The sequence below is a fragment of the Synchiropus splendidus genome, chromosome 3, assembly GCF_027744825.2.
Source record: "Synchiropus splendidus isolate RoL2022-P1 chromosome 3, RoL_Sspl_1.0, whole genome shotgun sequence".
Taxonomy (NCBI): domain Eukaryota; kingdom Metazoa; phylum Chordata; class Actinopteri; order Syngnathiformes; family Callionymidae; genus Synchiropus; species Synchiropus splendidus.
The window spans coordinates 9,061,559-9,080,037 of NC_071336.1; the positions used below are offsets into that span (position 1 = coordinate 9,061,559).

The following is an 18,479-nucleotide window of genomic DNA, read 5'->3' on the forward strand; positions in this document are numbered from 1 at the left end:
GTTCTTTCTTCATTTTTACTACTTTCTGCATTGGAGGTACATACTGAAGACACCAACTATATGAAGCAGGATATATGGAATTGTCTAGTTATGAAAAAAATGTTGAATAACTCTAAATAACTATAAAATTTTAGATGAGTCAAACTAGCCACCCTTTGCTTTGTTGGCATCGCTGCAAACCCTTGGCCTTCATGATGTGGTCACCTGTTGGAACACATTGTCAGGTGACTGCATCATGAAGCTCATCGCCAAGAGTGAGCATTAAAGCAGCAATTTGTTATATTTACACATAAATAAATGATTTTCAGATTTCCTGAGATGATTTATTTTGAACAGTCCAAAGTCCTGGAGTGAGACTGTCCAGCTCTCTGTTAAAGCAACACTTCGTAGTGAGGAGTCCAAGAAGAGAAAGTGTGAAACCGACAGGAGTCAATATAGGAGGTGCATTTACAGCCTGGAGAGAAATGAAAGCTACCAAAGGATTTCCCTCTGATTCTGAAGTTGCGATGTTTCTACTCGTCTTGTAAGTCAATTTTGCGTTCACTACTGTCTCTGCCGTGTTGGCAAATCAATAAACAAATGTATATATGCTTGTTGTTTGTATATAAGTGTAGTGTATGTATGTTTGCAGTGAAACAGAAACTGCGATGCTAAAATGGGATAGATATAAGTAGTGTATGATGAAAATAGTTTTTCAATGAAATGAAACGCCAGCGAAAACGACTTGCTCACGTTCTAACACAGTTATGGATGTTCGTCTGCTGTTTGTCGAATTGCACTGTGGAAGCGTACAGTGATCATATAGGTGGCTGAACCCAGTAGCCACGATGCTAATAAGGCCTGTAAGGCATTCTTTGTGCTTACTGCGGGTCTTGGGTGTGTTATCAAGTGTGGGGAACTTATTTTTGAGATGATAACAAATGTGTAAGTGTCCGTTAGTCATTTTATTGCGTTTATGATGGTATAGTGTAGATATATCCAGCAAAACGTTTTTGCTCCGACATTAGCCGCTAGCGGCTACCGTCTGCTAGCATTTATCAGACAGAAAAATAGTCGATTCACTGTCATTTGCAGTGTTTATGGTCCATCTGGTTAGAGGGCACCGGAATATTAGCCACACTCACCAAATCTAAGAAGGAAAATAGATCTTTTTCGTACATAAGCCGCACCAGTCTATAAGCCGTGGGTGCACCGTTGCTGTCTGTGCCACAGAAAATGCATAAGGATCACTTCTAGCGATCCTCTAGTAGTCGTTTTGAAAACGGGGTCCAGTGTCGAGACTGACTCATGAAACAATCTTGCCAATGTTCTGAACTCCAGTCATGAACTCCTCACATCTTATTTACATTTAAAGTGTTCAAAAAGTGCTGTTTTCACCCACCAGTAGATCGTCTCTGTTGGCAGAGCTGTGCACACGCGGGCGAAAACAGCGCAATTTGAGCGCTTTAAAGGTAAATAAAATTCCCCTGATGTCATTTGTTTGATGTGACGAGGCTCAATATTTTTGCCAGCATGACGCTCTTTAGACTGTAAAAACTAGGGATGATATGCTTCGTGTTCCAAATGTCACGCTCAGACCGGCGAGTGACTCCTGGTTCCTGCAGTTTCACTTTCATGAGCAGCAGAAAACTCACTGTGCTCCGTGCTGGTGTTTTAAATATCGTATTGAATTTGTGGCGTTGACGCCTTTTAACGTGCATGTGCTGCAGGATGCAAACTTCACATGACAGACTGAAAAAAGTTTCAGTTGCCCAGCGAGCGGTGAGTCGGCAGGGATGGAGGAGCGGACGCATCACAAACCGCAGGCGGTGCCTCATCAGAACGCCTGCTGTCACGTGATCAGATTTTGTGATCGGCATTCACAGATCACGACGAGTTCAGCCTTTCATAATAGAGGCCGATCGATTGGAGCATCCCTCATAAATATCCATATATTAGCCGCATCGTTTTATAAGCCGCAGTGTTCAGACCACAAGAAAAAAGTTGCGGCTTATGGTACGGTATATCTCATGTTCTATCTGTAGCTGCTGCCGGAGAGTCCTCTGCTCTGCAGAGCTGCTCGGGGCTGCTGAGAGACGCGACCAGCGCCACATTTCATCATCCCTGACACTTGGTCTGGAACTGATTGAAGAAGAATAGTTTCTAACTCTGACGTCTTTAAGAAAACACTGAATGAGAGGTGAGTCCAATCTTTTGGCCACTACTTTAAATACTTTAAATCACCTTATTTAAACTGAAGCTCTCTTCATGTCTTCAAAATATTTGTATAAGAATTTTAATGTTATCAGAATAGTGAAAAACATCCCTGAACCAAAGCAAACAGATGCTTTTGTTTGCTTTGGTTCAGGGATTCCTCCATGTTTGTTGTTGTTGTTATCATCCTAGCAGCCACGTGTCTTGTGCATCAGTGTGATCAGTGGAGCAGGAACTCCTGCACTTACAAAGGTTCCCTGTTGTCTGGAGAGCAAACTGTTCAATTAAATTACATTAAATTCGATGATAATATTTTACGTTTTTGTTGTAATTAATGACACATGATGCTGGTATTGACGGGAACATAGCTGCGGTGTAGTTTTTCAAAAAGAATGAATTGTTCTGTTAATGTCCACCGGTAACGGAGATGTAATACTGCACGTTACTGCTCCCCAGCAACACCGCTACACAGCAGCAAGGATTCCTTGCGGGGCAACCCGTTTATTTATAGGGAGAGGTCGAGCCTACACGGGGAGAGTGAAACAAATCAACTCTCATGCACAAGGCGCAGCCTGGGAGTGAATAAACCAATCGTGAAACCTGTATGAAGCACGTATAACGTATAACCACATTACTGTATAACTGATAGGTCACAGGTGCTAAAGCTTGCACTGTGTTTTGTGCTAAACTTGGTTGCATATTGAGATCTCTGGTGAACTTTACATGGTCAGCCCAACATCTTTGACTTTACACAAGCTGGCAGCTTTATTATTCTCCCCGATAGTTGCCATCACCAAATGAAGGCTACCGTCGCACACAACGTTGATATCATCATGGATAGAGTAACATCTTGCTTCCGGTATTTGTCTGCTCTGGCTTCTAAACCTACTCGCCAGTATTCACAACCACAAAGTGAATGGATTTCATGAACTTCAAAGTCAGATTTCATGAGCATTTATTGAAAATCAGTTTTACAAAATATTGCAAGTTCATTTCAGATATGTGACAGAATTGCTGAGTGATAACATCAGTTCAACGTGTTTGAGACAATTGACTTTAATACAGGAATTACAGAACATTGATCCAAGATAGTTTTCTTGCCTTATTGCCATGAAGAACATTTGTTCGAAGGGTGGCTGTGAAATCAGGCAGAGGTAGATAGAGCTGCAATCTATTTTCCATAAAACTTAAATAGAGATGTGCTTTTTCTGTGCTACAGCAATACATTCAACACTGAATGTGAGGCAGAAGTGCAAACTCATGGTTCTGCCACAGACGACAACATCAGGACTGTTCCGTTGAGAAAGGTGCTGTTTTGTGTTCACAAATACCAACAAGCTCAAGTTCATTTATGCTGATAAGCAAATACCAAAAGTCCATGATCCAGGAAAAGCAAAAATGAGGATCAAATAAAATCTGTTAACACAACACTCAATATATACACAGGTAAAAATATACTATAAATATATAACAGGCATAAAAAACAAAGTCAGAAGCAGCACATAGCGGGTTGGCAGGCAGCATAAACAGTTGTCTTTTATCCTTCAAAAAGAGTTCATTTGTCCTGAGGCGTTCTGACCTGAGGCCGGGCGATTCTCATCTAGGGAGGGAAACAAGGCAGCAATAAGTAAACACCTTTCAACTTCAATTGTACTTTTCTATGTCATGTCCAGTCGAGTAGCAGTTGAACTTTGGTACGTGATCTCAGGAGGCTTTGATATAGAGGATCAAAAATGAAACCTTGCCAGAGGATTTATTTGGCATGAATGTGCCTTTTTAATGCAGCATTTATTGCATCAGCCCTAAATTCCAAATCAAGCCAAATTTTTTTTTTTTTCATCCAGGATCAGGTGAAAATAAAACGCTACGTTCAGAGCTTCAGAGTTTTGTGATAGTTTACTGACCGGTGGGTTGGAGGGAGTCACCCTCGAATTGGAGTTGACGGAGTTCCCAGTGGAGCGAGGAGAATGTCCATCAGAGCCAGGCCTGCTGTCCCAACCAGGGCTGGGCTGTCGGTTGTTGGAGTACAGAGGTGCTGAATTCACCCTGTAGACAGGCGTGGGTCGCTGGCTCATCTGCTCCTCTGTGCTTGTGCTCCATTCATCATGTATGTACGTGGGGTTTCTATAATCATCTGCTGGGAAAACATCTCAAGGTCACAAACAAGTCTCCACCAACACTCACTTGGTCCGACCTCTTCAGTTTCACGGCACCATCTGACCCAACATGGGCATCTCAAAGATAAATCCTTCATGAGGATTTGAAAAACCTGAACAATGGAAGACAAACTCTACAAAGCTATGACTGAAAAAAGATTTAGAATTCCATGGGTTTGCAGAACATTTACTTATATGGTACTTAAAGAGCCTATATCGCACAGGTTTTGTTGATTGAGAACCACAAGATTGAGGAAGGCTTAGCAGGAGGAATTTGGCCATCCACCAAGACTTGTTGATGAGCACCCATGGATGTAGTCTGGGGATCATTCACCACATTCACCTCATGGAGGTCTTGCTAGCTATGCGAAACAACTGAGACCAGGAAACAGAGCATCACGTCACCTTTTTAAAGAATACATTTGCTGAAAACCCAGCACCTACCTGAGTTGTTTGGCCCAGTGGAGCTGTTTGAGCACGACCACTGGAAGTCCTCTTTCAGACACTGGTTCACCAGCTTCTCCTTCAGGTCTCGTTTCCTAAAAAGGGCAACAATGTCCAGTCATGAAACATACTTAGGGAAAAAGATTGTTTTCAAACTTAGAGAAATACAATACATCAAGTATGGATGAAGGTACACAGTTTGTCTTGACTATCTTCAGGACAGGGCCAGAAGATGGAGCTCCTTACCATTCCAGCCTTTGTTTCTTGATTATTTTGTATGACGTCAGGCCAGCCACAGTCAGTACGAGGCCAACAAGGGTGGCACCAAACCCTGCACCAAATGCAGTCTTGTGCACTGGATATGCACAGTCTGCAGCCAAGTACCACATGTGGTCCAAGCAACTGAAATAATGGAGGGCAGCAGTTCAATGACAGCGATCGCTCACTTCAGCCACACACATAAAGGCCACATGGAGCAAAACAAAACCTTGAGAAAGGAACAGAAATCTTAGATTCAAATACTCTGACATAAAATGATGCGTCCAACCTGAGCAAAACTTGGATTTTAAAAATCATAAACAGACGTAGTTAGCATGTAAAACATTGAGAGTCAAGTGTTGACCCCTTTATCTGGGCTGCTGACTGTGTAGGGCGACATCCATGTTTGAGTTGAGGACAATAAATAGACCCTTGAACAGAAAAAATCGTTGGCTTCAATAAATGTTCACAATGATTATTGAATATGACACAAGTATCAGGTCAGGTACAGGTTTGCTATTCCACTTATTGTATTTCCAGTCACTTACTCGCAGTAAGCGCCGTCTGCTCTGATCTGGCAGAGTGACCTGCTGTAGCATTTTTTAAATGTTGAATGACGCTCGGAGCATGGCGTCACACACACGATGCCTCCTGTCCCAGTTTCCTTTGCTTCATAGAGATGAGTCAAATTTTTATTCTCCACAAAGGAATCACAGATCTCTGGAGGAGAGATAGAAAGCTGTGTTAGACTTTGACATCCTGTCATCAAATGCATCAAGTTATGTTTAAGAATTCTTTCATGGTTTGAAGTGAACCAAATCCTGTGTCCACATTCTGTACGTTAACAGTACTCTGGTCGTTATTCGTGCTAGATTGGCTCTGTGAGAATGATCTTTGAGATCTAACAATAGCATTCACTTGCAGGAAAATTCAACGTCTACATGATGATAAAAGCGGCTCCTTCAGAAATAAGAGGAAATCTGCTCTGGAGCAAAACTGGTGATATTCGACAGGCAAACCCACGGTTATTCAAAAGCTCCTCTTCACTGTCGACATCGAAGGTAGGTTCACCTGTGACGTTGAATGGACAACCTGCAAGCGACAAAAAAATCAAAATACAGCGTGAAGAGCCAATAGTTATCGAGCACATGGATGACATGATGGTCGTACCTCTTGTACAGTTGTACAGCTTATAAACAGCAATGATGACTGCTTTTGCGTCCGTAAAATATGCATTCACAACGGAACCGTTGTTGGGAATCTCCAACACAACATCGTGGGTGACGTTCACACTGGGGTTGGAAAAAGTCAAGAAATGTATCAGACACTTTATATGATATTTATAAATATATATGTGATTTTGTTGTTTAAATCACACATGACACACCTGGTCACTGTTTAAACAAATAAACCGGACTCAGACTTTTATGGATCTGACTGGATGTCTAGAACTGAAAACCTATGTAACATGCATGTTGAATATTGAGACACACAGAATAGAGACACACACAAGTCCTGGTTCCAAACGTAATGAAAATTGAGGTTGTTCCCTATATATATATATATATATATATATATATATATATATACAGTGGTGGTCAAAAGTTTACATACACTTGTAAAGATCATAATGTCATGGCTGTCTTGAGTTTCCAGTTATTTATGAGGAGGCTACTGTGCAAGAAGGAAGCCTTTGCTCCAAAAGGGGCACCTTAAGGCTCGACTAAAGTTTGCTGCTGATCACATGGACAAAGATAAGACCTTCTGGAGGAAAGTTCTGTGGTCAGATGAAACAAAAATTGAGCTTTTTTGGCCACAATGCCCAGCAATATGTTTGGAGGAGAAAAGGTGAGGCCTTTAACCCCAAGAACACCATGCCTACCATCGAGCACGGTGGTGGTAGTATTATGCTGTGGGCCTGTTTTGCTGCCAATGGAACTGGTGCTTTACAGAGAGTCAATGGGACAATGAAGAAGGATTACCTTCAAATTCTTCAAGAAAACCTAAGGTCATCAGGCCGAAGGTTGGGACTTGGGCGCAGTTGGGTGTTCCAACAGGACAATGACTCCAAACACACATCACAAGAGGTAATGGAATAGCTAAATCAGGCTAGAATCAAGGTTTTAGAATGGCCTTCTCCAAAGACCTGACTGAAACCCCATTGAGAACATGCGGACAATGCTGAAGAAACAAGTCCATGTTAGAAAGCCAACAAATTTAACTGAACTGCACCAATTCTGTCAAGAGGAGTGGTCAAAGATTCAACCAGATACTTGCCAGAAGCTTGTGGACGGCTACCAAAAGTGCCTACTTGAAGTAAAAATAGCCAAGGGACATGTAACCAAATATTAGTATTGCCGTATGTATATTTTTGACCAGTTGATTTGGTCACATTTTCAGTTTACCCATAATAAAGTCATAAAAGAATCAAACTTCATGATTGTTTTGTGTGACAAACAAGTATCTGTTTCAATCACTCGATCAGAGAAAAATCAGACTCGAAGAAATAACTGGAAACTCAAGACAGCCATGACATTATGTTCTTTACAAGTGTATGTAAACTTTTGACCACCACTGTATATATATATGTGTATATATATATATATATATATAGTTGCAAAAAACGTACTTATATTTAGCATGAATGTGGTCATAAATGGCTAATTTGGGGATTTTCATAACATGACATTTCATTACCCAGCGACAGGAGCTGGTGGGCGACTGGTGGCAGCCATGACCTGGGCTTCCATTCTCACCTAGAATCATCACATTGACATCCAGTTATAGTGCATCAGTCATCATGCTGGAGAATGAATTCCCTTACCGCAGCCAAAATGTTGCCCGACAGACGGATCGGAAAAAAACCAGGGCTGTCAGTGTCATGGAAAAGAAGAGACGATGTCAATGGTCCTGCGGCTGTGATGTGACCAGGATTATTGGCAAATAAAAATCCATTACCTGACGCTGGTGACCTCTACATTTTTTAAATAGGAAATGTTGGAGCGGCTGTAATAACCTTCAATCTGAAATGATCACGTGACAAAAAGTTAAACAAAAAACGTGACAACAGAGTGGAACAATCCACAATTGACAGCGTGTACCAGACGAGTGAAGTTCTCGACAAAGGCTTTGTACTCCTCTGATGATGTGTTGTTATAAGCGTCATCATACTTGTCTTCGACCACCAGACTGACCAGGACGGCTGCAGTGATTGTGACTATAATAGACAGTAAGAATTGGATGAATAGGATATGAATTAGGAAGAGGAAATTCATATGTGAATTGAGAGAACATGCTCCTTTACCTGGCTTAATTTCACCCACAAATTCACAGTTAGGCCCAAAGAATCCGTTCGGACAGACAGTTGTGGATGGTGCTGTAGTGAAAGTGGGGGTGGCAGACTGTGTAGGTGGAGTAGTTTCAACAGAAGTGGAGCTGGATGTAGTACTTTCAGAGGTAGTTGAGCCAGATGTAATACGATCAGAAGGAGTGAAGCCTGAAGTCGCTGTTGAAGTCTGTTCAGTTACAATAGTAGATGTTGGTTGAGATGTAGTAGTTCCATCAGTAGTTGTTTCTGTTGTAATGGTATCGGTCGTGGTTGGTTCAGATGTAGCAGTGCCAGCAGTAGTTGTTTCTGTTGTAATGGTATCAGTCGTGGTTGGTTCAGATGTAGTAGTTCCAGCAGTAGTTGTTTCTGTTGTAATGGTATCAGTCGTGGTTGGTTCAGATGTAGCAGTGCCAGCAGTAGTTGTTTCTGTTTTAATGGTATCAGTTGTGGTTGGTTCAGATGTAGTACTTCCAGTAGTAGATGTTTCTGTTCTAATGGTATCAGTCGTGGTTGGTTCAGATGTAGCAGTGCCAGCACTAGTTGTTTCTGTTGTAATGGTATCAGTTGTGGTTGGTTCAGATGTAGGAGTTCCAGCAGTAGTTGTTTCTGTTGTAATGGTATCAGTCGTGGTTGGTTCAGATGTAGTAGCTCCATCTATAGTTGTTTCTGTTGTAATGGTATCAGTCGTGGTTGGTTCAGATGTAGCAGTGCCATCAGTAGTTGTGTCTGTTGTAATGTTATCAGTCGTGGTTGGTTCAGATGTAGTAGTTCCATCTATAGTTGTTTCTGTTCTAATGGTATCAGTCGTGGTTGGTTCAGATGTAGCAGTGCCAGCACTAGTTGTTTCTGTTGTAATGGTATCAGTTGTGGTTGGTTCAGATGTAGTAGTATCATCAGTAGTTGTTTCTGTTGTAATGGTATCAGTCGTGGTTGGTTCAGATGTAGGAGTTCCAGCAGTAGTTGTTTCTGTTGTAATGGTATCAGTCGTGGTTGGTTCAGATGTAGCAGTGCCAGCAGTAGTTGTTTCTGTTGTAATGGTATCAGTTGTGGTTGGTTCAGATGTAGCAGTGCCATCAGTAGTTGTTTCTGTTGTAATGGTATCAGTTGTGGTTGGTTCAGATGTAGGAGTTCCAGCAGTAGTTGTTTCTGTTGTAATGGTATCAGTCGTGGTTGGTTCAGATGTAGTAGCTCCATCTATAGTTGTTTCTGTTGTAATGGTATCAGTCGTGGTTGGTTCAGATGTAGTAGTTCCATCTATAGTTGTTTCTGTTGTAATGGTATCAGTCGTGGTTGGTTCAGATGTAGTAGTTCCATCTATAGTTGTTTCTGTTGTAATGGTATCAGTCGTGGTTGGTTCAGATGTAGCAGTGCCAGCAGTAGTTGTTTCTGTTGTAATGGTATCAGTCGTGGTTGGTTCAGATGTAGCAGTGCCATCAGTAGTTGTTTCTGTTGTAATGGTATCAGTCGTGGTTGGTTCAGATGTAGCAGTGCCAGCAGTAGTTGTTTCTGTTATAATGGTATCAGTTGTGGTTGGTTCAGATGTAGTACTTCCAGTAGTAGATGTTTCTGTTCTAATGGCATCAGTCGTGGTTGGTTCAGACGTAGCAGTGCCAGCACTAGTTGTTTCTGTTGTAATGGTATCAGTCGCGGTTGGTTCAGATGTAGTAGTATCATCTATAGTTGTTTCTGTTGTAATAGTATCAGTCGTGGTTGGTCCAGATGTAGCAGTGCCATCAGTAGTTGTGTCTGTTGTAATGGTATCAGTTGTGGTTGGTTCAGATGTAGTAGCTCCATCTGTAGTTGTGTCTGTTGTAATGGTATCAGTTGTGGTTGGTTCAGATGTAGTACTTCCAGTAGTAGATGTTTCTGTTCTAATGGTATCAGTCGTGGTTGGTTCAGATGTAGCAGTGCCAGCACTAGTTGTTTCTGTTGTAATAGTATCAGTCGTGGTTGGTCCAGATGTAGCAGTGCCATCAGTAGTTGTGTCTGTTGTAATGGTATCAGTCGCGGTTGGTTCAGATGTAGTAGTATCATCTATAGTTGTTTCTGTTGTAATAGTATCAGTCGTGGTTGGTTCAGATGTAGTAGCTCCATCTGTAGTTGTGTCTGTTGTAATGGTATCAGTCGCGGTTGGTTCAGATGTAGTAGTATCATCAGTAGTTGTTTCTGTTGTAATGGTATCAGTTGTGGTTGGTTCAGATGTAGTACTTCCAGTAGTAGATGTTTCTGTTCTAATGGTATCAGTCGTGGTTGGTTCAGATGTAGCAGTGCCAGCACTAGTTGTTTCTGTTGTAATGGTATCAGTTGTGGTTGGTTCAGATGTAGTAGTATCATCAGTAGTTGTTTCTGTTGTAATGGTATCAGTTGTGGTTGGTTCAGATGTAGGAGTTCCAGCAGTAGTTGTTTCTGTTGTAATGGTATCAGTTGTGGTTGGTTCAGATGTAGTACTTCCAGTAGTAGATGTTTCTGTTCTAATGGTATCAGTCGTGGTTGGTTCAGATGTAGCAGTGCCAGCACTAGTTGTTTCTGTTGTAATGGTATCAGTTGTGGTTGGTTCAGATGTAGGAGTTCCAGCAGTAGTTGTTTCTGTTGTAATGGTATCAGTCGTGGTTGGTTCAGATGTAGTAGCTCCATCTATAGTTGTTTCTGTTGTAATGGTATCAGTCGTGGTTGGTTCAGATGTAGCAGTGCCATCAGTAGTTGTGTCTGTTGTAATGTTATCAGTCGTGGTTGGTTCAGATGTAGTAGTTCCATCTATAGTTGTTTCTGTTCTAATGGTATCAGTCGTGGTTGGTTCAGATGTAGCAGTGCCAGCACTAGTTGTTTCTGTTGTAATGGTATCAGTTGTGGTTGGTTCAGATGTAGTAGTATCATCAGTAGTTGTTTCTGTTGTAATGGTATCAGTCGTGGTTGGTTCAGATGTAGGAGTTCCAGCAGTAGTTGTTTCTGTTGTAATGGTATCAGTCGTGGTTGGTTCAGATGTAGCAGTGCCAGCAGTAGTTGTTTCTGTTGTAATGGTATCAGTTGTGGTTGGTTCAGATGTAGCAGTGCCATCAGTAGTTGTTTCTGTTGTAATGGTATCAGTTGTGGTTGGTTCAGATGTAGGAGTTCCAGCAGTAGTTGTTTCTTTTGTAATGGTATCAGTCGTGGTTGGTTCAGATGTAGTAGCTCCATCTATAGTTGTTTCTGTTGTAATGGTATCAGTCGTGGTTGGTTCAGATGTAGTAGTTCCATCTATAGTTGTTTCTGTTGTAATGGTATCAGTCGTGGTTGGTTCAGATGTAGTAGTTCCATCTATAGTTGTTTCTGTTGTAATGGTATCAGTCGTGGTTGGTTCAGATGTAGCAGTGCCAGCAGTAGTTGTTTCTGTTGTAATGGTATCAGTCGTGGTTGGTTCAGATGTAGCAGTGCCATCAGTAGTTGTTTCTGTTGTAATGGTATCAGTCGTGGTTGGTTCAGATGTAGCAGTGCCAGCAGTAGTTGTTTCTGTTATAATGGTATCAGTTGTGGTTGGTTCAGATGTAGTACTTCCAGTAGTAGATGTTTCTGTTCTAATGGCATCAGTCGTGGTTGGTTCAGACGTAGCAGTGCCAGCACTAGTTGTTTCTGTTGTAATGGTATCAGTCGCGGTTGGTTCAGATGTAGTAGTATCATCTATAGTTGTTTCTGTTGTAATAGTATCAGTCGTGGTTGGTCCAGATGTAGCAGTGCCATCAGTAGTTGTGTCTGTTGTAATGGTATCAGTTGTGGTTGGTTCAGATGTAGTAGCTCCATCTGTAGTTGTGTCTGTTGTAATGGTATCAGTTGTGGTTGGTTCAGATGTAGTACTTCCAGCAGTAGTTGTTTCTGTTGTAATAGTATCAGTCGTGGTTGGTCCAGATGTAGCAGTGCCATCAGTAGTTGTGTCTGTTGTAATGGTATCAGTCGCGGTTGGTTCAGATGTAGTAGTATCATCTATAGTTGTTTCTGTTGTAATAGTATCAGTCGTGGTTGGTTCAGATGTAGTAGCTCCATCTGTAGTTGTGTCTGTTGTAATGGTATCAGTCGCGGTTGGTTCAGATGTAGTAGTATCATCTATAGTTGTTTCTGTTGCAATGGTGTCAGTCGTGGTTGGTTCAGATGTAGTAGTGCCAGCAGTAGTTGTTTCTGTTGTAATGGTATCAGTTGTGGTTGGTTCAGATGTAGTAGTATCATCAGTAGTTGTTTCTGTTGTAATGGTATCAGTTGTGGTTGGTTCAGATGTAGGAGTTCCAGCAGTAGTTGTTTCTGTTGTAATGGTATCAGTCGTGGTTGGTTCAGATGTAGTAGTATCATCAGTAGTTATTTCTGTTGTAATGGTATCAGTCGATGTTGGTTCAGATGTCGAAGTATCATCAGTAGTTGTTTCTGTTGTAATGGTATCAGTCGATGTTGGTTCAGATGTCGAAGTATCATCAGTAGTTGTGTCTGTTGCAATGGTATCAGTCGATGTTGGTTCAGATGTCGAAGTATCATCAGTAGTTATTTCTGTTGTAATGGTATCAGTCGATGTTGGTTCAGATGTCGAAGTATCATCAGTAGTTGTTTCTGTTGTAATGGTATCAGTCGATGTTGGTTCAGATGTCGAAGTATCATCAGTAGTTGTGTCTGTTGTAATGGTATCAGTCGATGTTGGTTCAGATGTCGAAGTATCATCAGTAGTTGTTTCTGTTGTAATGGTATCAGTCGTGGTTGGTTCAGATGTAGTAGTATCATCAGTAGTTATTTCTGTTGTAATGGTATCAGTCGATGTTGGTTCAGATGTCGAAGTATCATCAGTAGTTGTTTCTGGTGTAATGGTATCAGTCGATGTTGGTTCAGATGTCGAAGTATCATCAGTAGTTGTTTCCGTTGTAATGGTATCAGTCGATGTTGGTTCAGATGTCGAAGTATCATCAGTAGTTGTGTCTGTTGTAATGGTATCATTCGTGTTTGGTTCAGGTCCAGATCTAATAGCTGCACTGAAAGATGACTGATCTTGTTCAAAAAAAACACTGGATCGATAAGCTTCACTGTCTGTCAGTGAGACACTAGAGGGACCTGACGCAGCAGTCTTTTTCCAGAATTTCTGCCAGTTCTCTGCGACCAGATGTTCTGAAAAACAAAAGGTTTTACACACTCAGATTGAATCTCACTTCTCTGCTGAATCCAGGATGGACAGAGTCACAGTCATAAATGCAAATCACATAACTGCACCTATTACACAGCTTGTTAACTTGCATATTGCAGTGTTCATCAAACATCAACCAGTAAGTGAAAAACACAATTGGTGTCACTCCTCTTTATACTGGTATATGTCATTATCCCTTGACTCTATTGAGTCCTTTTTCTGTCCTTGAACTCTGTTGCCGTTTGGGTGGCCATTTCCACTGCTCCACAATGGAAGGCCCTGCCTTCTGCTACCATCCCAGGATTCGCACATTTGCTTTCCCCCCAGCCACAGCTGTTTGGTCAGGGGGAAACCTTCAACCGTCTCTTCTGGCTGCTCCACGTTAGCGTGGCTGCAGCCTGGAGAACGGGGTGGAGCTCCACGTTGAGATGTATCTCGACCCTGCTCTCCAGGCTGCAGCCAGAGGCTTCTCCTGTCACTCCAGCAGTGACACAATTCGGCGCGGACAGGGACTGTGTGGTTTTAATGTTTTGTAAGCAGTTTGTCACTTTCACATTTCTTTGTACATGCATTTTAATTTCTTTAAAAAGTTAAACATGTATCTTTCAGAGGGAGAGGACAACTTCATTCATGCACTTGACACATACAGTACACATGAAGTGCACGTCTGGCCACTGGGCGATGAGGACTGTTGTCGGCAGATGCTTAATGTCACTTGCAAAGTAACTAGTAATATCTCACATTTATTTTTAAATTTAAGTGATCAGTTCAGTGAATAAGTGGGGAATCCCTGGACTGTCGTCTTCTACAGAAACTATGGCAACACTGTTCAGAAGTGCCTCCTCACCTGATCTTTACTGTTTGAAATCATGCCTTGTAGAGAACCGTTCCAGATGACTCACTCATGGAGGTGACACAAGTCCGACCTCCTACTTTGTTGACTGTTGACTTCCACTATCATTATCAGATAGAATTACAGACATGCATTTATGTTACCTTACATTTCCTGTACGAGACATTGTCAAATTCTCAATCCCAGGGAAATTTCGGCTGCATTGATGCAAACTATTCAGTACTGTGAACTTACCTCATAATCCTCTCACGTAACCTCACACTGCAATTGTGTGATATTACGGAGCCAAAAAATCCAGTTACGTAGCGCTGAGTTCATTATTTATTTGTTTATTGGTGTGATCTTCCGTACAACAAATGACAGCACAAGACAGAACACTTGAGTTCACAGTTTTGTCAGTGCCAAAGTTGGAAATGGATTGAAACTTGTTCACTTGGAGGCACGTGACATTTTCATCCAGGGTTTGCCTTTAGTCAGTTCATGTCATTGACATGTCACTAGTAAGGCTGTAGATATGCTCATGCTCCTCCCAAATCTTCTTCATCATGTTCCGCAGTGTTCCACTGGAACACATGTGGATTCATTTCAAAACTGCTTTCCCCCCGTATTACAATTTATTCTTCTTCTTTATTCAAATTGTATCTTGATAGGTTTGGGCTACTAAAAAATTGGAAATGTTTAGACTCACCGTTTGCTGAACATAAGCCGCAGAGTAGCGTCCCCACAAGGAAGAAATGTAAAGAAAGAGCCATGGCCAGGTTACATCCCTGGCCCAAAGTGGTGATGTGTGATCCCAAAAATGAGCGGTGCCGATGGCGGAGGTGGAGAACTGAACCTGGGATATCAAGAGAGCACACCTGAGAGTGAGGCTGCCAACTCCTGCATCACCCTGAGAGGGTGGAGAGGCGTCCCAGACAAAGATAAGGAGAGTTTACGGCGGAGCTCAAGAGCAAATTCCAGGCATTTTGATATTTACAGCTCAATAAAACTCTGATCTTGTCATGGTGCTCTGTTATTGTCTTTTCCAAATCAAATCAGCCAGGAGGCGCTTCAGATGTCTGGGTTGTGTTTGGTGACAAGAGCCTTGATCGTCTTTGTCTTGAACTTTACGGCAACATTCTCCTGCTCTTCCTACCTACGACCTTCTCGTACTTCTCTCCTGAATTGTCTTGTCCCCATCCCTCTCATCATTTTCCTTGTCTTCTTCCCATCATCTTAGGCGCCCTAGACTTTTTCCTCCCCTCTTCTTTTCTTTTCTTTGTGTTCTTCTGCTCCTTCTTCTCCTTCTTCACTGACTCCCATTCCGTCTTTGACTTCCTCATCTCCAACTTGAGGTAATCCAGTCTTTGAAGCCAGTCACTCGTGAATACTTCTCATCTGCACTTTTCTCTTTGGCTACTGTTGGCTCCCACATCCTCACTCACCGGACTTTGAATGTACTGAATCAATTCACAGTCTTCATTAGTTATCAGAGCCCACAGTGGTCACTGTTGAAATGAAATCCAGATCTAGATTCATCACAGCAAAGAGTTGTATCTGGTTTTCTTTCTTCTTTCTGTCCGTTCTGTCCGTGTTCAGTGCATGTTATTCTATCGAGCTGTGACCTGTCCTTGTTTTTAAATACGGCAGGAAGCTGTTTAAATCTAAAGGAAGCTGGGGGAAGTGTAGTTTTCTCAACAGCATCACTCATAGTTCAGCACATCACTGGGTGACATTTTTATTATGTTGATTTAGCAGGGCAATGATATGTTCAGAAACCCTGATGAATCATCTTCAGTCGGAGCGGGACGTGCTGGGTGGGTCAGACCTTCTCTCATGCAATCTGTGGGACACACCTCACTTATCCTCACTGTGGGAGCCAAAGGTTCCCAGCCAACATGGACATAGCACAGCACTAGAAGATAGCTGACTTTCATAGTGCGCTCCCAGTGAGCGCCAGTGGTTGGCCACCTAAACTGTCTATCATGACATTAAACCACGGTCACCTAGTGAAACGTGACAGTTTATAAGAACAAAAAAAACAATCAAGATTTTGTAGTCAACACAGATTTAAGTAGCGGTTTCTCGAGAAGCAGCACTTCAACGTCACACATGCTTACACAACAATGTGAAGCCATGAATCACAGCAGTTCACCTGCAAGACCTTGACAACAAGGACATTCGTCTGAATTATCTTTATGACTTAATTACTCCACCAATCCAAAATCAATCCATTTTACAAGTCTGAGATCTGAGAATCTATTCTCAACAATTTACATTTCTATGTGAGTTAGCAGCATCAGAGTATTGGTGGAGTTCTTATCAGCTCCGACCATGCTGTTCCTACATGCTGCTGGTGGGTACAATGGCTGAGGTCTAGGTTTCTCTCACTTTCTGCGGCTTATTTTTGTTCTCTATCGCAGCGACATTGGACAGAGGCAGAGGCAGGGGACAGCATGGGCAGGCTGCCTATCAGTCCAGACACACCTCTCATGGTAAACACCAGAGTCCACCGTCCGCATCGACATCCGTGTACTTAGGATCTGGCACAGAAAATAGGGCAGTGATGCAACAAGAGTCGGCGTGATTACATGGTCCACAGTGTGAATTAATAACCTTCCCAGTTCACTATCCACTTCAGATGTGCGCCCTAACCAAACCTAACTACCCTGACATGTGCAGCAATGAAAAACTGAAAAACTTCCCAGCAAAGAATGTTCCAGTTAATCTGCTTCATCTGTATTTTTTTTTATTATTATCATTCACCCACTGTTGTAGGTGGTTTTGTCAGCAGAGCTTTTGCTCTTGATGTGAGAAGAGCTTCCACCTGCCTCAGCCACCAAGATGGAAGAACTAACCTCCACAGTGACACCAAAATTAAGGTCAGACGATCGAAACAGGTGTTCACACCAGCGCTGACACCAAATTTACAATGAGCATAAATCACCCCTCTCAATCTCAAAATGGAATTTCATTCGGAACTGGGTCATTTCATATCAAAAGAGGTGTTCACATGACGCATTAATGTGGTCCAAGGCAATGCACCAAGTGGGGACTAAGCCAGTGTGAGCGTTATTACTTACTCACACTGACAAAGCACGTAGAGGTCTGTATTTTTTGTCACCTTTGAGAGACAGAATTTGACACATCAGAAAAACAGAACTTAATATTTGCTACAGAAACCTTTGTCTGCAGTTACATGTATCACACGTAAGACACACACTGCAGCAGGGATTTTGGCCCTCTCCTCCATACACTTATGTCACACAATAAAATAAGTTGTTTAAAAATCATCCACTGTGATTTTCTAGATTTTTGTTTGAAATTCTGTCACTCAGAGTTGTAGAGTACTTTTGATAAAAAAATAAAAATACAGACCTCTATGTGCTTTGTAAGTGAGAAAACTTCAGCAGTGTCAAATACTTGTTCTCCCCCACAACTCGACGGTGTTCGACGGTGTCAGCCAAGCTTGAGGAAATAATAAAGTCATGAGCAGCGATATCAAGTAATTTATGCAACGTCACTTTTATGTAAGCAAAGGGTGTCATTCCAAGCCTTGAGCCGTCCATCTAGGTCAAAACAATGAGAAAGAAAAAGTCAGCAGTAGTTGCTAAAAACACACTTGAATTATGACACGAGGTGTGAAAACACAGTTTCACATATTCCGGAATTGAACGAGCCAATGTGCTCATTCAACCACAAAACTCTGTTGAAGCAGAATCCTGGACAACAGAGACATTTGACACCACGGCTCAAAGTCTCATATTTTCTCTATTGTCCTTAGATGGACCAGGTGGGGAAAATGGACTTAATAGATCTGGAAAATATATGGAAAATATACCTAAGAAATGTATCTTTATTGACATCGCTCCTCTCAGAACACTGCTCACAAGTACCACAAAGATTACCAGGCAGACTGCCTGATTAAATGACTTTGTACAAGCCACCAGAGGTTTTGCATCAACAGCATCTTTGACTTGCCTCTTGGACCCAGCAGCTTTTGGAAACAATAGAGAATTTTCTTGGCTGCTGATGTGGAACTTGGAGACCTCCGACTGGACCTGTTTCAACCACATTTGGCACCAAAACATTTACACCTTTGGGGAAAAGAAGACTGTCAATAAAACATTCTGCCAAGCT

At 42.0% G+C, this 18,479-nt stretch overlaps 1 protein-coding gene across 1 annotated transcript; it reads right to left on the bottom strand.

Moving 5' to 3' along the window:
* Positions 1 to 3,738: 3,738 nt before the first annotated feature.
* On the bottom strand, positions 3,739 to 8,758 carry LOC128755263 (mucin-17-like; the record flags this gene model as incomplete). The annotated part of the gene is made up of 12 exons (XM_053858466.1): positions 3,739 to 3,793; positions 4,098 to 4,327; positions 4,794 to 4,888; positions 5,040 to 5,195; positions 5,600 to 5,771; positions 6,075 to 6,143; positions 6,222 to 6,343; positions 7,749 to 7,807; positions 7,876 to 7,921; positions 8,010 to 8,074; positions 8,153 to 8,268; positions 8,356 to 8,758. Coding segments are annotated over 12 exons (1,578 nt in total), but the record flags the coding sequence as incomplete, so codon positions are not given.
* Between the last annotated feature and the right edge of the window lie 9,721 nt (positions 8,759 to 18,479).